Source organism: Mustela nigripes, chromosome 6 (genome assembly GCF_022355385.1).
Source record: "Mustela nigripes isolate SB6536 chromosome 6, MUSNIG.SB6536, whole genome shotgun sequence".
Lineage (NCBI taxonomy): Eukaryota > Metazoa > Chordata > Mammalia > Carnivora > Mustelidae > Mustela > Mustela nigripes.
Genome location: NC_081562.1, coordinates 105,742,239 through 105,768,014, shown reverse-complemented (window position 1 = coordinate 105,768,014; position 25,776 = coordinate 105,742,239). Strand labels below are relative to the sequence as shown.

The 25,776-nt window shown below is 39.3% G+C and overlaps 1 protein-coding gene across 13 annotated transcripts in view; it reads right to left on the bottom strand.

Annotated features, from left to right (window-relative positions):
* Positions 1-25,776, bottom strand: part of ERC1 (ELKS/RAB6-interacting/CAST family member 1) — a 552,388-nt gene that overhangs the window by 23,242 nt on the left and 503,370 nt on the right. For 8 of the 13 annotated variants that reach the window (XM_059403881.1, XM_059403878.1, XM_059403884.1 and 5 more), the window contains one exon: positions 21,145-21,333. In XM_059403881.1, coding sequence (XP_059259864.1) covers positions 21,145-21,333 — 189 coding nt within the window. Of the gene's footprint in view, positions 1-21,144; positions 21,334-25,776 lie in introns of those variants that run through there. The other 5 variants (XM_059403886.1, XM_059403887.1, XM_059403890.1 and 2 more) reach the window with 1 other exon arrangement.

Here is a 25,776-nt window from a genome sequence, read left to right as displayed (position 1 = left end):
ACTATGGATCTTGCTTGAGTATTTTTTTTCTTTTAAATTGCCAACCTGAATCATTGCCTGGGTGGTGTCTCCTGACTCCTTAGTGAGATGACAAAATGACCCTGAGTATGGTACAAGTTGCTGGTCCAGTAATTCAGAAGGGCCTTGGAAAGGGTGTCATTACTGAGCAAGGCTCTGGAGTCATGTGGGCGGTTCTGAGTGGTTCCCCTGGGTATGCGTGGCCATCTTATGGAGGACCATGAGTAGCTGTGAGGGGCAAGCATAATACAGGGATACGGTAAATCGGGTCTCGTGACATGGAGAAGGATGGGGATGAGGTAGGGGTCTGGAGTTGTATGTAACTAATTTTGGATTGCTAAAGGGAAGAAAATATGTGATGTGATTCGAAAGTTCTTGGGGATGGTTGGGGTTGAAAGAAAAATATTCCCATAGACTCCTAATGCTCAAAAAATTTTGCAGTCAGTGTTTACTTAGGTGAAGAAGGGTGAGAATGAGAGACTCCAGGGACATTTCCAGCCCAACCTGGCTCAGCAAATGCTAAGGCTCACCACACTCATAAGCACGGCTCCCCAGAAAGTGCAGGCGAAGCCGCAGCAGTGCAGAGCTCCAGGGGCCTCACCCAGCTGCATTTCTGCATGGAAGGAATGACCAAGCCTGAGAGGGAAAGTCCACACCAAAGCAACTACTTCTGGGAAGTTTCACCCAGCTTACTGAAGGGGAGAAGGTTCACTAGGTCTTTCTGCTCTAAGTCTCCTCCTGAGGAGGCAGCTGGAGAGGGAGGGGAGCTCAACCTTCAGAAGTAGCCAAGTGAGAAAGCCAGTTCTTCAAGAGAAGATGGAGAAGTCATGGGATTATCTCACCATACAGAACCCAACAAGTCCCGCATGGGGCTCTTTCCAAGTATCCCCAGTGCCTACAGGACTGCTGCCTGCGGGCTGTACTACTCTAGATGGTACGTAAGAGCCACACGCTAAGGGTTCAGCAGTGTGTGCAGGGAGGAAGAGGGATGCTGGCAAAGCTGCAGCCCTGAGAGAGGTTACAGAAACTTCTTAGCAGATATATTAAGTGGTCTACCATGTACTTTTCTCCCTCAAAAAAAGTCACATCGCTGTGGAAGAATACGGTTATTAGCAGGGCCTCATCTTACTGGCTGAGAGGGTTTTCTTCCAAAGGGTGCAATAGTGGAAAAAAGTCCCTATGGTGCCACTTAGCTTTAGCATCTTGGGCAAGTCATTTCACCTCTCTGGCCTCAGCCTTCTCGTGTGCAAAAGAAAAAAGAAGGGCGGGGGGAGATTCAAAGATCTCTAAATTCTCTCCAACTTTATCTATGAATAACTATAGCTCACTCCTGACAAAATACCATTAGAACAGTGATCTCCAACTGGAAATCTGCAGGCTATTTCTAGTTAGAGGACTTTTTCAGATCTCATGAAGACTTTACATTGTCTTCTCTGTGTCTCATCACATAGGATGCTAGAAAAAAACCCAGTACCTTAACTTTTCAATGATTCCCTACCTTTCTGCTAGATGCTTCCTAATATCCATCTGTGGTAAATGTACTTTTAGGAATAATATCTAACGGTTCGAATTTACGCTAAATACGTGTAAAAGGTTGGTGTGATTTTCCATATACTCTAGGTATATCAAATAGCCTAAAATAAGAGAATCTGAAGTACAGTGATGTTTTATCACCAGGCCTGGGTTACACTGAGAAGGAGATTAATCTAGTTTTTAATCTGGCAACTGGTCCTTTCTTGAACTTTCCCCAGTTACTCACTGTTCTTATTCTGTTGTTCGGGTACCCAGGCAGGCAAAGGTGATGATTTTAACATGCTATCCTTCCTAGAAATATCTGCATTTAGGGGTGCCTGGGTGGCTCAGTGGGTTAAAGCCTCTGCTTTCGGCTCAGGTCATGATCCCAGGGTCCTGGGATCGAGCCCCACATCGGGCTCTCTGCTCAGCGGGGAGCCTGCTTCCTCCTCTCTCTCTGCCTGCTTCTCTGCCTACTTGTGATCTCTGTCAAATAAATAAATAAAATATTTAAAAAAATATCTGCATTTAAAAAAGCAATACTTTGGAGGGTAACTGGTTCAAAGGAATAAACTGAACAGTGAAATTTCAGGCACATAGGCAGGAGCTTTACCAAACCTTCCACCCTACTACTTCTAAGCCACTATCATATCCTTCTTTCCTGTTAAGTTAACAAAAGGATATTAGCACCTGACCTTTGGCTTAGGGATTACATCAAATGCGGAGAAAGGGGAACCCTCCTACACTGTTGCTGGAAATGCAAGCTGGTGCAGCCACTCTGGAAAACAGCATGGAAGTTCCTCAAAGAGTTGAAAATAGAGATACCCTATGACCCAGCAATCACACTACTGGATATTTACCCTAAAGATACAAATGTAGTGACTGAAGTAGTGACATGCACCGAAATGTTTATGGCAGCAATGTCCACAATAGCCAAACTATAGAAAGAACCTAGATACCCAACAACAAATGAAAGGATAAAGATGATTTTGTATATCTATCTATCTATCTATCTATCTATCTATCTATCTACACACACACAGTGGAATACTATGCAGCCATCAAAAGAAATGAAATCTTGCCATTTGCGACAGCGTGGATGGAACTAGAGGGTATTATGCTTAGCGAATTAAGTCAATCAGAGACAGACAATGATCATATGATCTCCCTGATATGAGGAATTTGAGAGGCAGAGTGGGGGCTTTTGGGGTAGGGAAGGAAAAAAGAGGGAGACAAACCGTAAGAGACTCTTAATCTCACAAAACAAACTGAGGGTTGCTGGGGGGGTATGGAGAGGGTGGTTGGGTTATGGACATTGGGGAAGGTATGTACTATGGTGAGTGCTGTGAAATGTGTAAGCCTGATGATCCACAGACCTGTACCCCTGGGGCAAATAATATATGTTAATAAAAATAATTAAAAGAAAAGGGTAGGATTAGGGGCGCCTGAGTGGTTCAGTCAGTTAAGTGTCTGCCTTCAGCTCAGGTCATGATCCCAAAGTCCTGGGATTGAGCCCTGCACTGGACTCCTTGCTCAGTGAAGATTCTGCTTCTCCCTCTCCCTTTGCCCTCCCCTACTCCCTCATGCTCTTTCTAATAAATAAATAAAATATTTTAAAAAAAAAGAGTAAAAATAGGGGTGCCTGGCTGGCTCAGTCAGTGGAGCATGTGATTCTTGATCTTGGGGTTGTATAGAGACTACCTAAAAATAAATTCTCAACGAAAAAGTAAGGTTTTTCTTTAGTCTGATAACGTTAAAACCTAATTCATCAATCAAAACCTAATCTTTTTTTTTTTTTTAAAGATTTATTTATTTATTTGACAGAGAGAGAGAGAGAGCGCACACAAGCAGGGGGAGTGACAGGGAGAGGGTGAAGCGAGTTCCCGCAGAGCCAGCAGCCCCATGTGGGACTCCATCCCAGGACCCCGGGATCATGACCTGAGCCGAAGGCCGATGCTTAACTGACTTGAGCCACCCAGGCGCCCCTCAAAATCTAATCTTTAGGGCTCCTGATCATCACTAAAATTACAGTGAGATCTCCGCTCCCTGTCACTCCCCCTGCTTTGTGCCTTTATGTAGATTACACAGGTTTTTAAGAACAGTCCAGTTACCAAGTTCTTTTCATACAGTATTCTGGACTGAAATCACCAGCATGCTCTGCAACCCCCTTGAGGGAGTACTCTGTAATTAGTGGATGTGAGTAACCAACTGCGCAGTACCCCCCTACCTTTTAATAGGCAGGGCCCCATGATTTATTTGGAATGCCGTTTCCAGAGTCCATTTGAAAGTCGGTTGTCTGAAAGCCAGAAACAATTACCTAAGTGGTAGTTAGGTTCCCAAGTAGTCCCCACAAGACTACTGACCATAATGCTTGTTATGGGCCAAATCATGCTCCCTCCCTCAACTCACATGTTGAAGCTCTAATCCCATAGCCTCAGAAGGTGCCTGTAGGCGGAGACTTAAAGAGGTGTATTTAAAGAGGTAACAGTTCAGATGAGTTTGGTAGGGGGTGTCTGGTTGCAACGACTGGTGTCCTTGTGAAGAAGGGGAGGAAATCTGGACCCAGAGACACCAAGGATGTGTGTACATGAAGGATGGCTGTGTCAGGGTACAGCGAGGAGGTGGCCGTCTGCCAGCCAAGGACAGAGGCCTCAGGAGGAACCAACCCTGCCCACACCTTGATCTTGGGACTGCTAGCTTCCAAAATTGTAAGAAATTAATTACTGTTCAAGTAACCCTGTCTGTGGTATTTCGTTATGGCAGCCCTGCAAACAAATACAGTATTGTTGGTGTATGGGGTCGTGGAACTTAACCACCATTCATAACATTTTACATGTTGGAAGATCCCTTCTGGGTTCTAACTCCAGACATTAGAAATACGTCTTTGCTTGCCGCAGTAGCAAGTGAGTGTGGCCCAGTCCCATCTCTGCTTGGCAGAAAACCTCATTCTATGGAGGCGGCTCCAGCAGCAGGACGTTCTATAAGGGGTGCAGGAGGTTCTCTTAGAGGCTCAGGGAGTAACAGCAATAGCTAGAATGGCAGCCAGTGGCTGCTGAGGAGGGCTGGCTCATTCACGTAGCAGGGACTCCTCAGATGAGTGACTAATACAGGAAGGGAGGTTGTGGCAGCATTTCCCCCTACTCTCTGGAAGTGGGGCATTATAAGTTATAGGGCACAGGAAACCAAGTCAGGAATGACAGTACTGCCTGTATGGAGACTGAAGATTGCTTATATTGCAGGGTACCCTTTTGATTTTACACCTAAGAGATCATGCCCCACTTGAGAGGAGTGCAGTCCTACACCTTTGTTTTTTCCTAAGTTTAAACAGGTTTCCCTGAGAGAATTATTGTTGCATCTAGCCCTGTTACCATAGGAGCCTTGTATCCTTTTGGGGTGTTGGGGCACAAACATGGCTGAGAGCCCCTGGCATACACCACAGGAGATACTACCCATAAAAAATTTAAGTTACTTCTATTTCTGGACTGTCCCACCAAACCACTGGTAAAGAATTAAATAGTTTGGAAGAAAGCTAAGGGCCATTTATTTCAAATGCTCTGACGAGACCAAAAAACTGTCATTTCCAAAGTTTCTAAGTTCCACTGGCTTTAAAATTTGCACTGTCTATGCTGGTCATGGGTTTTTTTGTTTTATTTTATTTTGTTTTGTATCCATAGGATTAATTTTCTCCTTGCTTAGTTGGGAGAGCATTACCTCTATAAGATGACACTGGAGACGACAGACCTGTGTTTAATATACTGGACTATAGTAATTGTCAAGACTCATTAAAATTCCAAGATGGTAAATAATTGCTTCTATAGGAGCTCTAGGATATCAGGAGTATTAACCTCTTCTCCCATGGGAATGCTTTAAATAACAAAGGGGAAAATGCAATTAGGGCAGCTAGAAAACATTAGGATCTCTATAAATACAGAGGTTTGTAATTAACAAAATATTCCATATTCATATTTTAGAACTTTGAAGAGTCCAGCGCAAGACCAAGCTAATAAAAACGGGACTAAAAAAACGTTCTTGCCTTCTTCGCTGCAAAGCCAAGGACACATGAGGTGAACTCAGAGTAGGTGTTTTATGCTCACTTTTATTTAGTCCAGGCTTGTTGGGGTTAGGCCCCAGTAATGAGGACCAAGAGCTATCCTAGTCAAGAAGCAGAGGGAAAGACCTGCAACAAAACAGAAACAGGAGAAGTCCCCTTCTCTGAGACAAGTTAAGAAAGGAAAGGGTTGGAGAGATCTTTTCTATCAAAAAAAGTTTTGGTCTAGCTGGGTCTCTTAATATTCTCTCTCTCTCTCTCCATAAGCAAGATTATTCTACATTCTGCACAGAGTTTGTAGTTTTGGGAGTTTGGGGAGCTGCAAATAAAACTTAGTAACTGTGTCCTTTCAGCTACGTAAGAGGTCCTTACCACCTCTGTATTCAAATCCTCATTTCTTCTTCCTTTGCCCAACTCAGCTTTTGGGGGTTTTATCAGAAGTAAGGCAACAGTTTTATGTCCCGTAGTCCAGCTTAGCACCCTGTCAGCCCCCATCCTCTCTTATGGTGTCTGCCAAGCTCTTCCCTATCTTCCTCCCTCCTTTTTTTGAACAAGCTTGTCTCTGCCAGATTTTCAACATCCAACTGGCAAGATACTCTGCTCTTTGCAGAAAAAGGTTAATGGCAGCTGTCAGAGGGAGGAGAAAGTGCCAGACTCTGTGAAAGCAGAGGGAGAGAAGCGGTGAGGCTACTCCACAGGGTGTTTCTCATAAATTTGTTAAGAGAGAGAGACACACACACACACACACACACACACACCCATTCTCAAGCCCAGTTCCTATACAGACACACATTTATCTTCACAGCTCTGCATTTATTTTTGCTGGATTGCTGGCCTTGCCTCTCTCAGCCTCTCACACTCTGCTGTTCTTAGTTTTTTGGACAAGAGTTCAACATCGGAGCTGAGGAAACAAGTTCAAACATCCCAGAAAGAAGAAAACCAGATCAGAAACAGTCAGGCTGGGAACCAGAACAAAGTTTGTTGCCCCACAAAGAACCATTCTTTTTCTTTCTCCCTTTATTTTCCCTTCCTGCTGCCCCCATCTCTTGTCCCCCAATAGCGCATAAGTCCATTTGGCTCACTTGTGTGGGACAACAATCTGTGCAAATGCATTCAAGAGAGAAGAATGAAATGTCATGTTGTGACGGGTGATTGATGCCTTCCCTGAGTGAGGGAGATGACTTCTAGGTTCTGTGCCCAATACTGCCCCAGCATTAAACCCCCCTGATTCACCACCTTGAAAAGAGAGGGATATAAGCCAAAGAGTGATTGATCAAAATCAAGAAAACAAATGGAAGAAGGAATCCAAGGAGAGGACAAGGTCTGAGCCAAGTTTTAGAACAATACTTCCCTGGAAATTAAAAAATGGGACAGAATGCTGGGAAAGGGAGCTGGAATCCAAAGCTCCATGATCCACAGAGCAGGCTGGCTGATACAAGTTCATTCCAGTGTGGTTGGGCCCCTGATGGGAGGCTGGCATTCATGGTGGAAAAAAAAAATTTGCACTCTAAGGAGAAATTCCATTTTTAGCTTTTTAGCAGATGCTGCTTATCAGTCAAACTGCTTTAATAAGTTAAAAAGAGACTGGTAGTGGGGTATGCTTTTCCTGTTTTCACTTTTTATTAACTTTAAAAAAAAAGTTTATTTTTTAAAAGTAGGCTCCATGCCCAACATGGGGCTCAAACTCACGACCCCAAGGATCAAGAGTCACATGCTCTTCTGACTGGGCCAGCCAGGCACCTTCTGTCTTCCTTTTAACTATCATTGACATATTGTGAAATGCATGGATCTTTAAGTGTACAATCTGGTGAATTTCGATAAAACCATATGTTCACATAAACTGTCTCCACAACCAAACATTTTCAACATCCCAGAAAGTCTCTCGTACTCTCTTTTTTAGTCAATTCCTTTGGTAATCAGTGTTCTAATTTTTACCACCATAGACTGTTTACCCTGTTCATAAATTGTTATATAAGTGAAATCATACATTAATTACATTTTATTTTGTAACTGCCTTCTTTTGCTTGAGAGTGTTTCTGAGGTTCATTTGTAAAGTTGCCTATATTGGTTCACTGTCGTTTATTGTTTAGTTTCCATTACATGACACAAAATAATTAAAAATATCTATTTTATCAATGAACACATGTATTGTCTCCAGTTTTGGGCTTTTACAAATAAAGTTGTTATGAACACTCCTGTATTCATCTTTTTGTGGACACTTCTCTTGAGTTATAGGAGTATATCTAACTTAATAAGAAACTGCCTAACAGTTTCCCAAAGTCTTATACTACTTTAAATTCTTACCAGCAATTTCTCAGAGTTACAGTCACTCCACATCCCCAACTAACAACCAGTATTACCAGTTTTGTTAATTTCAACCATTTTTTTTTGTGGGACTGTAGTTAGTACAATCTCATTGTGGCTTTCAACTGTGTGAGCATTTTTTATGTGCCTAATTTGTGTATCTTTTTCTTGTAAAGTGTCTATTCAATCAAGTCTTGCCTGCTTAAAAATTTTATTATTTTATCTTTTTTTTATAGACTTTTAAAATATCTTCTCATGGAAGTTCTTTGCTTAACACACACGGTGGATATTTTTCTCCCAGCATTTTGATGAACACAAGTTTAAAGATTTGATAAAGTCCAATTTTAAAAAAAATGTTCTGTTTAGTGTTTTACATTTCTATGCCTGCTAAAGTGGGGGTACTTATAGCTATATATATGCATGTGGCTAATACCTGAAATTAAAAGACATTTTTAAATTAAAGTCCTTAAAACAACTACCCATTGCTAATCCTTGTTTACAAAGGCACAATTTTAGAACCCAAAACACTGACTTTACCTAAAATTAAAATTAAAATTTTAGTTTTAATTTTAAATTTTAATTTTAAAATTAAAGTTTTAAAAATGAAAACTCCCGCTTTTTAAAAATATTCAATCATTCATTATATAGGCTATATATATTTACTGATAGTATGAGATGATCTGTATCAAATGGGCACAATATTGACAAATATGATGGGGTTAGGGAGGGGCACTAAATGTCTAGACTCAACGTTAGTTTTTAAATCTCTCTGAAAGGAAATTCTAAGACAGCCCTTTGAAATTAATTCCATGTTCACAGATCCTTCCTTGTTTAACTGAAATATTTCTTTATGTAATTTAATATACTCTCTCATTTTGCTCTCAGAAGAAATAGAAAAAAGGAGAAACACAGGCTTCCTCACCATTTAGACAAAAGCCTTAACCCTATAATTGAGTTCTACATCTTTATTTTTTTCTATGTAAGCTGCCCTTTTGAAACAATTGTTTATTTTTAAAATATTTCTATTTTCCTCTTTTTAAGTCTTCTAATTATTTTATTTTTTTAAAAGATGTTATTTATTTATTTGACAGATAGAGATCACAAGTAGGCAGAGAGGCAGGCAGAGAGAGAGAGAGGAGGAAGCAGGCTTCCTGCTGAGCAGAGACCCCGATGTGGGGCTTGATCCCAGGACTGTGGGATCATGACCTGACTGAAGGCAGAGGCTTTAACCCACAGAGCCACCCATGCACCCCTAATTATTTCATTTTTTGCTTGAGCTACAATGTCACATTCAAATGCAGTCCTAAAATTTGGGGAGGGTGTTTATGTTAGAATAATAGACAATCAGGGTTGGGGGGGTGAAAAACCAACCTTACAAATAATCTGACTCAAATTCTCTCCCAATGCTGAATTCCTTATACAATCCAACTGAGCAGTTTCTCCTCCAGTAAAGAACTGATTTCATATACAGCTGTCCATTTTTTTTTTTCTGACAGATCTAGTAAGATTTTTTTTTTTAACTAAAAACTGCCTTCTTATGTCTACCCCACACTGAATCAGTCAATATACAAAAAGTTCATTCTGTAACTGATTGTATCATCTTGTTGCTGCCTATAGGTAATATTTTAGAGTTGTCTAGACACTTCTTAATATTTTCAATACTCTTAGGCATCTCCATTTTCACAAGATGATGAAAATCTGAACCCCATATTTACTGACCTAAATTTTAATTTTATTTAAATTATTTAAAACAATTTTTCATTTATTTGTCAGTGAAAGAGAGAGAACAAGCAGGGGGAGCAGCAGCCAGAGGGAGAAGTAGGCTCCCCACTGAGCAAGGAGCCGGATGAGGAACTCAATCCCAGGACCCTGGGATGATGACCTGAGCCAAAGGCAGATGCCCAGCTGAGTGAGCCACCCAATTGTCCTCCAATTCTGTTTTATTTTTTTAAAAGATTTTAATTTATTTATTTGACAGAGATCACAAGTAGGCAGGGAGGCAGGCAGAAAGAGAGGGAGAAGCAGGCTTCCCGCTGAGCAGCGAGCCTGATGCGGGGCTCGATAGAAGGACCCTGGGATCACGACCCGAGCCGAAGGCAGAGGCCCCAACCCACTGAGCCACCCAGGCGCCCCCCTAATTCTTTTTATTTTGAAAAATTTCAAACTTACAGAAAAGTTGCAAGAATACTAGAACTGTCCAACCGTTCACCCAGATTACTTAATTGCTAATATTTCACTATCTTTGCTTTATCATTCATTTATTATATCTACATGTAACTTTGTATATGCTTCCTAATTGTTAAATTTAGATTACATATTGTTTGGCAGAAATCTGAGTTCTTCTCAGTGCATGTTATCAGAAAACATGTAATGCTGATTTGTCCCACTAATGGTGACGTTAACTTTAGTCATTTGGTTTAAATGTTATTTATTAGATTCTTCCAATGTAAATTAACTAAAAGAGTTTTATGCTAAGTGAAATACTTTATTAATGAAGAGATACCTTCAGACTATGCAAATATAAACTTTTATCTACTGGTTTTCACATTTCTTGATGATTCTTGCCCAAAGCAGTTATTACTAAGATGGTTGCCAAATCGTGGTTCTCTAATTCCATCATTCCTTCCTCCTTTATTAGCTCACATTCTCTCACAGGATAAAGCTTTCCTTTCCCTCCCCTTTGTTTATCCATTTACATTTTTATACCAGTATAGATTTATAGATTTCTATTTTATTCAATGGGTTATAATCTATTATCAATATTGATTTTGTTGTTCACATTCTCCAAAATTTTTGCCATTGACAGCCCCATGTCCTTTTGATATATTCAACCACTCTTGGAACACTTCCTTACTTTCTGGTATAGTGAGATGTTCTAGATTTATGTTGTGCTATGCCACACACGGCGTTAGACTCAACATGTCTCCAAGGAGTCCTGAATATCTGAGTACTTGGGCAGCAATATTTAGGATCTCCTTAACGTCATTTCTATTTAAATGAACTCTGGTGTTATTATATTGTTGAGATGTTAAAAAAAAAAAAGCCTATAAAACTCACTGTTGTGTATACCGGAAGAAGGTTGAAGATGCAGCTTATAATTTGATCCTAGATGAGGACCCATGGGGAATCCCAGTTTGTTTTAATCTTGTGAGACACTACAGACTGTATAACCAATCAAACTCCTCTTTTGACAGTGCCTGAGAGCTCACTTCGGGATTTGCCTTATTTTTCTCTAACCTCATTTCCCCTTGATTATTAGAATCATGAAGATGGGAAGGCAGAGTTGAGGACAGTTCTTCAGGAGATTCTGATATCCTCTATTCCTTCGGAGAAGAATTGCTTCGAGACTACTCACTCAATTTGGAGTATTGTAAGATTTAGACTGAGTTCTTTTTTTTTTTTTTTTTAAAGATTTTATTTATTTATTTGAGAGAGAGAGAGAAAGAGCACAAGCTGGGGGAGAGGTAGAGGGAGAAAGAGAAGCAGACTTCCCGCTGAGCAGGGAGCCTGATGCGGGACTCGATCCCAGGACCCTCCTGAGCAGAAGACAGACGCTTAACCATCTGAGCCACCCAGGCGCCCTAGACTGATTTCTGATTATTCATTCCATCCTTTTGGAACATGGCTCCCTTTAACCTCAAAGCTGAATGAATATAATATTGTGAATATAACTTCTTAATTTTATGATAAGAAGTAAAAATAATGTGAGCTAGAAAAAATGATCTCAAAGATAAAATAATGGTTCTTTCATGTATACAAGATATTTAAAAACAAGCTTTCTCTGGCCACAAATGATCTCAAATGTGACCTGTTCCAAGTTTACGTGGTTGTCTGACCTTGACAAAATCGCAGCTGGAGATGAAATAGCCTTAAATTCATTATTTGAACAATGTATGCCTGGTACAGTGTAGAGACAGAAGCCCAAAGGAATAGGACTCAAATATGAAGTCCTTAAAATATAAAGTATGTATGCATGTATCCATTCACCTGCAAACCAAAATACTGAAAAGTGGGTACAATTAACTATAGGTATTCCCAATATAGTCTTTGGTGACTATATTGACTCTGGCCAGTGTGTGTACATCACAATACATACAATATCTTCAAATCAGGGTACTCTGACCCATGAATAATATTATGCTCCACCCTGGTCACCACATTCACTTTCTATGAGCCACTGTGCTGGTGACAAGTTGAAAAGTTGTTCATTGTTGCAGGGAAATCATGTTATACAACACAGAAGTGTATGAATAGGAGAGCCATTGGAGACTTGTAAATATTTCCTCACCTCATTGTAAAGTCTGATACAATCACTTGCAGCTATGAGAAAGCTTACACATAGGGGTGTGGTCTTTCTAATATCTGCACCTGCAATTATCTGGAGTGTCCCACCTTGTCGTATTTTTCTGAAACCAAGGAGATGATATGTAGTGTATGTTCGATATAACCTTTTAAAAGACATATGTAACACTTGCGTTAAACTCATCAGTATCCATCCCAAATACATCAAGACCCAAATTCTTGAGCTCAATGAAAATAAGTCTGAAAATTTAAAGCCTCTAATTGTCTGTATACACTGACAAGTTTTAGGTGAAAATTCACCAATTTCCATGGTTCTGTAATACTTGCCCTAAGAACCAATAACCCAACTCCTTGAGTAGATTAAATTGTCATATGTTAGCTAGTGTCAATGCTGGACTCAGGGAGACACTAACAAGATTTCCTGTCCAAGAGGTGAGGTGGCAAGAGGGTCTGGCAAAGAAATAAAGGCACCTTATGCAGGAGAAGTGGGTAGAAGTGTAGTGTGGGAAACACAGATCTGGAATTGCCATTATGAGCTGTGATTCTGGAAGATAACAGACAGTGATCAAATATGGGGACTAAAATAAACAGAGAAGATGTTAAAATCTAAAACTGAACTTAACAAAACTTCTTCTTAGCACTAGCCACTTTGTACCATAATAGCATTCTACTTTGACACTACCTCAATCTATTTTTTCAAAGAAAGCTTCTTCGGGGCTCCAGAATTATATGTAAAATGGTGTAAGATTTATAGCCTAAGTAGTTTGGTATCATTCATTCCAAATTTGTACCACAGTAAACAATATTACATATTGTTTATAGAAACAAGTAAGTGTTTTTTATTAAAAAGGTAAAAATGTAGACTGAAAAAATGCACACCAGATTTGGATAGTGATTGCCACTATAGATGAAAAAGGAAAAATGCAACTGAGAAGGGGCATAAAGACTTTAACTATATTTAGTATTAAAAAACCCCTGAAGTAGATATAACAAAGTAATATTTGCTAATTCTGAGTATAAAGTTGATGTTATATTAATCTCTCTACTTTGTCTGAATGCTTAAGAAATTTCATTAAAAATAATTTGGTACAACCACACACAGAGAAGAACATATGGACCAAAACTGCAACCAAATACATATAACATAAAAAATGGCAACTATAGGTTTTCTCAATCTTCTGCAAAACATTTTTGTGATTCCTAAAATATGTATATTTAAGATTGCTCTCATAGATAACAACATGGACACAGTATGATAGGAAGCCTGAAATTAAGAAAGCCCAGATATGATTAGAGATGTAGGGTCAGAATTTTTCATGTTCAAGATTTTAGAACAAGTGAAAATTCCAAGGTTGATAGGGGCTCATGAGACAGAGTCTTAGTAAAATAATAACTGAAAATAATGAGGAACTAAAATCTACCACTTATCATCTCCCATGAGGCTGATACCAGTAGCACTAATGTATATACGCTTGCCTGTTATCCATGTACCTATCTATCAAGTTCAGTCCAATCAAAACTTTTAACTAAAGACAACTCCAGAGAGTATAAAATTTGGGGGAAGACTGACAAAATTCAGAAAAAGTCACTGTGTGAACTGTTTCAAGGCAGAGCCTAGAAAGAATTCATCACATTCTGCCATCTAGCTATCCTATAATTACGATTAAGCTACCAACCTATTAAGTCTGACAGGTTGGAAAAAAAAAAAAACCTTAATAGTGCTATGGGCCTACACAATCTTCTACCTTTCCAAAAAGGACTTATCAGGGTAAGTCAATGCCAGTTCTGTCAATTTTATGCAACACCAAAAATAAAAATGGTATCAATCCTCATATTTCCTAAGAATTCTACTGGATGTCACAGTATATTTGTTAGAAAGATAAGGGGCAGAGCAGGAATCCTGAGACAGTCCTCCCTCTATGATACAGGAATGTGGGGCCTGGCAAGGTTTGAGGGTAAAGCAGAAGCACTAGAAGTCTTTCCACACTCTGGGCCCTGTTTGAGCATAAGTGGTAATGGCTGCCATGAGAAGACAGGCACCCAAGGTACACTTTGACCCTGGACTCTTTTCTGATATAAAGCGAAAATCATGTGCTGCAGAAGTGCTAGAGCCTAACCTTGTTTTGACAAGAAAAGCTGTGTGCTATGAGGAGCAGAGCAGGAGCCCCCATGACCCCTGTTCCTAGGCAAAGACTGGCTGCCACTATAGTAGTAAAAAATCCAGCCTACCTTCTGCATTGACACTAGGCAAAGAAATCTATCACCAGAGAAGAGACAGAAAGTCCACCATGCCCCCATTGTCTTAACTGATTCAAAGCAGAAGTCTGCTGCTACTGGGGAAGGGCAAGAAATCTTTCCGCAGTCTAGACCTTGCACTAAAGAGCAGGGAGAATTGTCTGTCACTGGAGATGGGGCAGGAACACTGAAACTGAGGCTGCCTAAGACTAAGTCTGGAGCAGAAAAATGAAGAAATTCCCCTGCCCCTCCCCCAATGAGTATTGGACTGAGAAACAAAAGCAGTCTGCCACCTGGAGAAGGGCAAAGGCATACAACAAGAGCCCTCTGTGACACAGGCATCAGGAACCTGCTAAAAGCTGAGAACAAAGTAGGAAAATAAAAAAAAAATCAATACTCTAGAATTTATGTTAAAGATGTGATGGTGGTAACTCAACAGGAAATGTGGAGTCTGTGATATAGTGAAGGTAACAACAGCAAAAACAAAACTCAAATCCAGCTCAATTACTGACTTAAAAAAAAAAAGATTTATTTATTTATTTGACACACACAGAGAGACATCACAAGTAGGCAGAGAGGCAGGCAGAGGAGGTGGGGTAAGCAGGCTCCCTGCTGAGCAGAGAGCCCAATGTGGGGCTTGATCCCAGAACACTGAGATCATGACCTGAGCCAAAGGCAGAGGCTTAACACACTGAGCCACCCAGGCGCCCCTCAATTACTGCCTTATGTGAATAGTCTCCAATGCTAAAGGTCTTATGAAAGAGGAATGCCTATTTCCAGATAAAAATATTATTGACCTCAGTTTCAACTGTTCGTTCATATATAATATTTGCCATTTAATAAAAAAATTATGAGACACACAAAAAACCCAAGTGAGCTTGAAGACAGATCAATGGAAACTATCCAAAAGGATAGCAGGAATCTCTAAATATAATATGAAAGACAAAACAAAACAAAAGATGTGGGACAAGATTAGATGATCTAACAAATATGCAACTATAGTTATAGAAGAAGACGGAAAGGACAAAAACATATTTGAAGAAATAATGGCCAAGAATTTTCTAAAATTAATGAAAGCCAACAAAACACAGACTCAAGATACTTAGAGATCCAAAAGAGGGTTTTAGTTCAAACAGGAAATATAAAGAAAAATCCAAGTAGCCACATTATTTTCAAATGACTGAAAACAAAAGATAAAAAGAAAATCTTGAAAGCAGTTAGATAAAAAAGAAACATGACCAAGAAAAAAAAATATGAATATAAAAGACTTTTCATCTGAAACTATGGAAGCCAGATGAAAATGTAACAGCATCTTTAAAGTATTAAAAAACAAAACAGACAACCTAGAATTCTGTACCCAGAGAAAGTATCTTTCAAAAAGAAGGCATATTTAGCAAAACTGCTAGACAAAGTACCACAGACTGGGTAGCTCAACACTCAGAAAAAAAATGTATTTTTTCATAGTTCTGGAAGTTAGAAGTTCATGATCAAGGTGTTGGCAGGGTGGTTTCTTCTGAGGCTCTCTCCTTGGCTTGCAGATGACTGCCTTCTTTCTGTGTTTTTACATGTTTTTTTCCTTTGTGATTACATATTCCTAGCATCTCTCTTTAGGTTCTAATCTCCTCTTCTTATATGGACACCAGTCACAATGGATTGAGGCCTACCTCATCAGCTTCATTTTAACTTAATTACCTCATTGAATGCTCTATCTCCAAATACAATCACATTCTGGGAGTTAGGGCTTTGGTATACAATTTTTGGGGAATGTAATTCAGCTCATAATACCTCATCTTCATACCCCCCAAATTCATGTGCTTCTCACATGCATAACACATCCCAACAGTCCAAAAGTCTTAACTCTTTTCAGCCTCAATTCTAAATCTGGAATCTCCTCTAAATCAAAGGCAGAGGAGACTCAAGGCATCATTGAGTCTCTGAGGCAAAAATTCCTCTCTAGATGTGAATCTGTTGAAATCAGACAAATTATCTGCTTCTAAAATACAATGGTAGGACAGGCATAGGTTAGACATTCCTATTTTAGAAAGGGTCATGGATCCCAAGCCAAGTTCAAAACTTCATAGGGTAAACTCCATTAGGTTTTAAGGCTCAAGAATAATCCTCTTTGGCTGGATGTTCTGTCCTCCAGGTCCACTGGGGTGGCAACTCCACCCCTCTGGCCCTGGGTGATAGCCTGGTCTACTGAACATAGGAGGTAGCCCTGCTCTCTGGAACCAAGGAGGAAGACATAGCCTTGCCCCCTAGACCTGTACCCGGTGCTGGTGGAATATATGCTATCTTCAAGAAACTCTTTTTATATAATAAAGACCCAGACAGCTTAAAAGCAAATATATGGAGAAAGATATACCATGCACATATTAACCTAAAGAAAGCTGGAATGATTATGTTACTGTCACATAATAATAAAATAATCAATTCATCAAGATGACATAATAATCATTAATGTGTATTCACTTAATAACAGAGCCTCAGGATATGTAAAACAAAAACCAGTAAGTAAGAAAAATAAGCAAATCTGTAAGTTAAGTTGGTATGGTAGCCATGTTCTAAAAAGGCAAAGGAATCAAAACAATTTCTGGTAAATCTTCAGATATAAGGTTACGTTTCTATAGGCTGGGCTGTTGCAGATTACAGGGTTATGACTCAGGATGAGTCTGAATGGTTCCTGACATCAATAGTAAGCTTATCCAAAGCTACTGAAAGGCCTGGAGGAAACTGTCTTGGGTTGCCCAATAGATAAATAATCAGCTAAGTATATATTAAACATACACTGTGTATATAAGTACACACTAAGTATATACAAAACTTACACTGTGTGTATAAGTATACACTAAGTATGTATGAACATATATTGTGTATATATGTATATACTAAGTATATACATGAAACAAATACTGTGCTAGGCACTTTAGAAATATAAGACATGGTTCCAGCAGTGAAGATTTTCCTGGTTGGAGAAATAAGAATCTCAAATAGAAAACACTGATAACTACGCAGAACTCACTAGAATTCACTCACTCATTTAAGTTACTGCGCAAGTGGTACTTGTTGATATGGTGCTAATTTATATTATATAGTTCATGTCTTTAACAGAAAGGCTAGAATGGGAAGATGGATATAAAAACAAGTACAACAAGTTGTCGTAGGTACTACAGAAACGCCAAGGTGGGAGCAGCACATTCTGTCTAGGGTTTCAGGAATGTGTACATTGAAGAAATGATGTCTGAGCTGAACTTAAAAACTAAATAGATTCCTATTTAGGTATTGTCCGGGAGACAAGGTAGGGAAGGGCATATTAGGCAAAAGGGAAAAAGTATAAAAACTTTTAGTAGTTTAAAATTAAGTGGTTGGGTATGCTTCAAGGCTAGGATGAGAAGAGAAGTGCATTTAATAAACAGGCCAATGAAAGAAAGCCTTGTAGGATATAATAAAGGAGTATGGAGTTTATCCAATCTGTCTTCTCTTATTCATTCAACAAATACTTACTGAGCAGATACTACTTGCTATGCATTATTCTGGGGATAGACAAGGCTCTTTCCTGTCCTCATGAGGGTGTTATTGGGTGGGGGGAGACACAGTGGCAGTGAAAGGCACTGGGCACACATAGTTGGATAACACAAATGTCAGCTGCAGAGGCCTCTACATTCCCCAAAACAAAAATGTAAACACACCACACCCCTCTACACAAAATAAACCAATGTGTGTATTTGGCAATGATTCGCGTCTTATGTTTTCTGGGCTTCAAAAACTATAGTAAACCTCGATCATAATATTTTCACAGACCAATCATTTTGCAGTGCTAGGGGGTCATCTTTCTCAAGAGCCTGTACTGTTCCCTTCAATTCTTAGTGTGGTGAGGTGGAAGAAAATTGGCTGGTTTCTCCACCAATGTTTAGCACCCAAGGAGAAGCTTACAGAAGGTGGTGTTAGTTGCTGTATTTCTTTACAGATAACTTAAGTCCTCTCTTTTTCAGGGTTCCCAGGGAAGCCTGCTAAAGAGACTTAGGCAATAACTTCAGTGACTGAAGAACGTTCTCAGTCAAGATGAAACATATTAACACAATTCATGTATGTGAGCAAAACTCTTTTGATGATTATAGTAGCTTGATTGTAACATAATGTATAATGGCAAGCCTATTAATGAATTCTTGGTTTCACTGATTTAAAACTTTCTGAAAAATTCTTAGTTTGAAATTTCCTATTTTGGTCTCACCCTGGAGGTATTTTTTCCCTTAGAAAAACTACGTTAAGTCCATTGAAGCATATTTGAAAAACAGAACAAAGCAAAAATACTTTTTTCATTTCAAAGACAAGCTGTTATACAAAGACATAATTTAATGTCAGTTCAATTTTGATACATTACTATGTCAGTGCTTTAAGAAGCACTGTTATTTTTTTTTAAAAATATTTTATTTATTTATTTAACAGAGAGAGAGAGAGAGTGCACATGCGCACGAGCGAGCGAGACCGCACAAGCAGGGGGACCAGCAGAGGGAGGGAGAAGGAGGCTCCCTGCTGAGCTGGGAGCCCTGAGGTGACTCAATCCCAGGACCCTGGGAGAGGAATGGATCTTGACCTGAGTTGAAAGCAAATGCTTCACTGAGTACTCAGGCGTCACAGGAAGCACTGTTCTTCTGTAAAATTTGGAAGTGAAAGTTTTTAAAATTAACTCGGCATGCATTCTGCTTCCAGTGGGCTTTCAATTACGTTTTTACTACATGGCTATTAATATCCTTTAGCTATTGGGAGTCCAACTTTATTCTGTCCTTTACATTCTTCCTTCTTTCAAGAGGGAATTCAAAATTTCTATGGCAACATGCTAAATTTGAGAGGTAGGTCTTACCTTTACTCATCAAATAGTGTAAAGCAGAAAACTATAGGCTATTAAATATGTCTACTATGAGGCAATATCCATATCATGGAGAAGTAAGTAGAGCTCGAAGCCTCTAATCTGTATTTCTTGATCTGTGGGTTGACTTTAATATTATACCATGGAAGTGTCTGTATTTAACATAATTTTTCTTCACACACTATGAGTAAACAATGACTGTTTAACAAATCGCAAGGATTTAGCTGGAAAATAGCATATACTTTCAAAATTCTGGAGAATTTTAGTAAATTTACAACATGAGTGCAATTAAGTCTCTCTGTTGGTATGATCGTAGCCTAGTTAGGGATATCATCAACCCCTCTGTGAAGAGCAACTAAAGGAGCTCAGAGCTAATGTTTTAAAACTGTTTTCTTTTTCTGTTTATTTAGTTTTCTTTCCTTCACTCTCCATGTCTGCTCTTTATTGCTATTCTCATCAATTTTTATCCCTTTTTTCTTAAGATTTTATTTACTTGAGAGAGAGAGAGCACACTTGCAAGCATAAATCGGGGGAAAAGGGGCAATGGGAGAGAGAGAAGCAGACTCCCCACTGAGCAGGGACCCAACTTGGGGCTTGATCCCAGGATCTCAGGATCATGACCTGAGCTGAAATCAAGAGTTGGTCGCTCAACTGACTGAGCCACCAAACGCCCCTATCTATTTCTTTTATCCTCAGTTTTTATCTCCAGACTAGCCTTTCTTTATCAAACAACAACAAAAATCACTGGATTTTTACAGGCAATAGTATGTAGAAAATGTAGCATGCAGAGCACCTAAATTAATTCATCTAATGGTTCTTTCACTTAAAAACTTAGTCTGTTGTGACCCACTGTTCCTTATAGACAACTGAAAATACTTGCTACTGACTTGTCAAGACTCCTTTATCCGCGGGCACCTGGGTGGCTCAGTGAGTTAAGCATCTGCCTTCAGCTCAGCTCATGATCCCAGAATCCTGGGAGTGATCCCCCCACCCCAGGTCTGGCTCCCCGCTCAGTGGGGAGCCTGCTTCTCTGTGTCCCTCTGACCCTCCCCAAGGGTCTTGTGGTCTACCTCTCTTTCTCTCAAATGAATAATAAAAAAATCTTGAAAAAAATCCTTTATCAAAGTATCCTTAGCTCAGATTTTCCTTCAGTGGCCGTAATTATTAGTGGTCATCACTTTTATGAAATAAAGTATAGCATATTAACAGACTACCTTTAACCCTCTCCTTTTTTTTTTTTCCCTCAAAGATTTATTTATTTTAGAGAGAGAGAGAGAGAGAGAGAGACAATGAGCACAGAAGGGACAGAAGGAGAGAGAAAGAATCTCAAGCAGATTCTGTGCTGAGCATGGAGCCCAACTTGGGGCTCCATCTCAAGACCCTGAGATCACGATCTGAGCAGAAACCAAGAGTTGGACGTTAACCAACTAAGCCACCCAGGCACTCCAACCCTCACCTCTCTAATCAGCCCTTTCTGATACTTGAGTAAGTCACCCTGAGGGTACTTCTTGCAAACGGTAATTCTTATATCTGTTGAAGAACTGCCCATTGCTAAGAATCTTGAATCTGAACACTGAACTTCTCAAGGGGCTCTAATTGCACCAACCTAAGTAGCAGCTGAATTTTTTTTTTTTTTAAGATTTTATTTGTTTATTTGACACAGAGAGAATGAGCTAATAAGTAGGGGGAGCAGTAGGCAGAGGGAGAGGGAGAAGCAGGCAGCCCGATGTGCAGCTCAATCCCAGGACCCCGGGACCATGACCCAAGCTGAAGGCAGACGCCTAACAACTGAGTCACCCAGGTGCCCCTAGCAGCTGAATTTTAACAAGGTCTTGTCAAAGTTCAAGTGAGGGCTTACCTGTTCCTGGGTCATCTTCTGCAGCTCATTCTCCCAAGCTGCCTGGTCATCGTCCAAATTATAGGAAGCTGGTGGAGTGAGTCCACGAAGGATCAGGGGGTCTCGGTCATGGCAGAGGGCTGTCAGGTGTCCAATATACAACTTTAATTTGCTTCTATTTTGGTCAAGTTCTAAGAGGGGCTGGATGATCTGAAGTGAAAAAAATGAGGAAAGTCAAGGTCATTCTGAAACAAGAAGTTCAAATATCTTCATGCCTCCCAAGTCAAAGAAAGCTGACCAAAGACTAAAGCTCCTCTAAGCACCACTGAAATCTTCAGGATTATAAAAGATACTGTTCCACACACTTGCACATTTACACTGTCACACCCAACCGTTTCTGGAGACAGGTAGGGAATGTCGACTTAGTCTATCAACAGAGTTCCATATTTAGGCAGGGGATTAAACACAGGACTAACTTGTTTTTACAAAGATGACATTCCTGATACAGAAAGACTCCAGTTACCTCACGATTTCTCTTCCCATTTATTTATGAGTGGTTACAAAAAACTGCTAGTGAAATTTGCTCACTGAAAGCCTGGACAACATATACTTCATATGTTCCTTCTCTTCCTGGAATGGAAGAAAAATTCTGTCTCTGGAGAAGGCGCATGTTTTTCTTGGCCATGAGATGTGATGAGTGAACTTATTACTAAATCTGCCTCAACCTGGCTTAAGCTCCCCTCATTCATTTCACAGAGCTATCCGATATTCCTTCTAAACAGTGATTGATAAATCCTTATATAACACCAAACACCTGACTCACAGCCAAGGACTTTGAAATTCTCTCAGTTGTAAGACTGGTTTGATGTTTTTCTTGAAAAACAGTCCTATGTTATTATTTTTTATTTTTTTGTATTTCCTTCACCCTGGATGATTAACTATCTCTTTGCTCCCTTTGGAAACACATTAAATGACAGATGGCTTCTGCCCAGAAATTCATCTGATGGCCCTTATGACAACATTCTGATTAGGTACTTGGTAGTTGGTCAAAGGCTGGTGTGCTTGGGAAGAGCTGGGCTGGATCTCACATCTCAGAATGCTAAAGTGTTAGAGCAGCACCTGCTTGACACACAGCAGCTGTGAGAGCTGCAAAGCCCCACCAAAATGCTGGCAATTCTCAAAATGTTCCCAGGGCTTACAGTGCACCTGTTGCATTTCACTAGGCTGGCATTTTCCATGCACAGGACACCTCTGACCCACCTAATGAATAAGGAGCTCAGTAATCTTCATTTACAGAAACGAGGACTGGTATTACTCTCAAAAGTGACACTGATTTCTCCCTGGCCTCCTAAGAGGCTGGCTCCTGCTGCTTTCCTTTGTTTCTCTTTCAGAGTATTTAAATGAACAAAGTTTTAAATTTTTTATTATGAAATCAATACATATTTGACTCTGAAAAATATGGGGAAAAAGTGTAAAATAAATAATAAAATAGGCTATAAGTGTTCCAACAAGACTACTATTTACAACATTGATTTCCTCCATGTCTTTTTATAAACTTTTATAATTCAGCTTTTAATTTGCTTGATATACTGTTAATCTATTCAATATTATGAGTACTACTCAAATATCATGTATTCCTAGAAAACATGGTTTTCAATGATTGCTTTATAAATAAATCACATTTCCTGCTTTTTTATGTTATTTCCATGAAGTAATTAAGAGAGCTGAATGGCTAAAATAATCTTTAGCTTACAAAAAGATGAGAGTTCAGAGTTTAGGCCTATCTAGTATTACACATTATAGAAATTGAGGCCTGGCTATATAAACCAGAGAAAGTAGATCAACTCAGCATTATTTTATTTTTTAAACTCATATACACAATTCTTCAAGGATAAGGTTTAACATTTAGGGGCTGATGTGGAAGGTTCTTGGGCTGTATACAAGAGCCCTAGCAGCAGGCTCATGGTACCAGTTCTTCATTAGCATTTCCTACCTATGATAGACATATGAACACTGCCAGTCACAGAAGGGATTGTTTCTTTCTTTTTCTTTTTTAAGATTTTATTTACTCATGAGAGAGAGAAAGAGAGAGAGGGAGAGAGGCAGAGTGAGAGGCACACACGGAGCCTGATGCAGGACTCCATCCCAGGACCCTGGGATCAGGATCCAAGCCAAGGGCTGATGCTTAACCAACTGAACCATGTAGGAGCCCAAGAAGGAATTGTGTCAAGAAAGCAAAGGATTTGGAGAGTGGTGAGTTGGGTAATTTTCCACAAACATCACCTATTTCTCAAAAATAATTGTATTTTATTTCTGACCATAAATGCATACCCACTGCAGAAAATTTTATAAAGAATTCTAAAGCATAATCTTTAAAAGCAGTATTCCTTTAAATGAATGCACACTTTGCACCTTAATAACTAAACTCCCTAGTCATGGTTCTGTTACCACATACCACATCCCTGAGGCCTCCAAGCAATGCAGCCCCTATTTCTTTTTTCTTTTTTTTAGATTGGCCTTGTCTTCTTTCACTGACACACTGAAAACAAATTGGGGAGGGGGTTCACTTTTGGGATTTCCACTTATTCCCATTCTCTGTGTGTGTATCTATAGTTGTTATCACATCTGGACTGCAAGGCTGAAAAAGCTGGTATCTTAGGTAATTAATGTTTGTTTGAATAGGCAAACTGGCATAAAAAAGTATGACAAATATGACTACAGAGGAAGGGGACAATGTGATAAATGGCAGTAATGGAGAAGTCAAATTTCTTATGGGTAAATGGAATCTAGAAAGATACTACCTCACCACTATATGACTTCAGATGAAAAAATTTATGTTTTAGGTCTTTGTTCTTAATCAAAGATAAATTCCAAGTTAATTTAAATGCATTTCATGCTGAAGTGCTAACTGATTTTAAAAATGTAAGAGTCTTTTGCATTCCAGAATTTTTCAAAGTCCAAATTGAAAAGTTAAAAAAATGATGGAATTTGACATTTTTTCCAGGACAAAGATTCATTCCATGTAATAGCCCAGATGTCTGTCCTTTCTTTCCATGTCAAAGGGTATTGCTTTAAAAAAACAAAACAAAACCCATGGAGTTTACTATGTGAAATAATAGGAAACAGCCCAAATAGCACAGTTCCCAAATCTATCCACTAAAAAAAAAAAAAAAAAAAAAAAATCACTTTGGCCTCTTTGGGACATATTTAACCATGTCAGTCATGTGGGAAATGCCCTTATCTCTTTCTTTTCCTCTCTATCCGACTTGGGCAGGCCACTTAGAAAAGAAACTGCATTTCCCACAAGGTAGAACTGCCACTGCATAATCTCAAGAGGGAATGGGGACACTTGCCAAGTAGAATGAGGATGCCTTATAGGATCCCTAAGTTATGTCTCTGTCCACATACAACGTTAGCCCACTGGCAGAAGTCCTACCAAAAACTATGAGAGATGAGGTCTGGCTACATGAGTTCTATAGCTATGCAGAACAATCGTTATATACCTTTTCTGGCAAAAAGAAGTTAAAAAATGAACTTGTATGACAACTTCTGTTTGTATCAAATATAATGACAAATGGCAATGTTCTCCCAATCCCATATTTACCAAATAGTTAAGGAAAAGTACTTAAATTGTAAAAAGGGATGAGAGATTTTTGGTTGAAGTACTGATAGCTTTGTTGTGTCGTGTAAGGATTTATTTGCTTATGTACTAGGTTCTCAAACTGACTTCACAGGCCAGTGTTTGATGACATACGGTGACAGAGGACAGTGATCTTCTGAGGTGTTTATTTTAACCTCCTTTCCACTTAAGTAAGATTAGATGGGAAAAGGTCTTTTGGAAGACAGATGAGTTGCTCCTGTATTCAGGAATCTGTATACAGGAACCTGTATTCAGGTTCAATGTAGATTTTAGCTGAAAATTCCACAGTATTCCATTTCTGCGACCCATTTATCTATGGTATCTGAACATACTTTCTCAGACCATTTGACTCTTCAATACGAGGATGGATTGTGCAGAGTGAAAGACTCCTAACTAGTCCATTCTATAGCCTGCTTTTCTCTTCCTGTTCTATTGTTTCTGTGTCAGACATTTACTCTAAATATGGGTTAGTTGGTTGTAACACATTCTAGGAACTCATTTTGAAAGGAATGCTTTATCTTCATAAAGACTGAATGGGTAGGTACTGAGTATTATTTGGGACCTAAGGTATTTGCTTTTGGGGTAATTAATATTTTGTTGTTTGAAATATGCCATTTTTAAAAAAGCTAAGGTTTATTGATCATTTACTGTGTTCCTTGTAAACAATTTTAAATTTACTATGATTTTTCGGTGGTTAGTGCACTGCCTTTATTTAATTGGCTACAAAACCTTTTTGTTCTTTCTATTTGCTGCTGAAGCCTTCAGAGGCAGGTTCAACTGTCCATATATTAACAGCATAAATGCTGGTGGTAGTTCTGATTGTTCACTGGGTCACCATTATACTTCTATCCCCCAATGCAGGTACATCAAGAAAGTCGCAGAACAACTAACATATTATCTTTCTAGAGACATTACTCTCTTAATTGCATTCTTGTCCAGAGGTCCCAGCAGATAACTAACTCTGAAAAGTAAAAAAGGAAACAAGAAAATGAAATACATCAGTCTAATCTCAA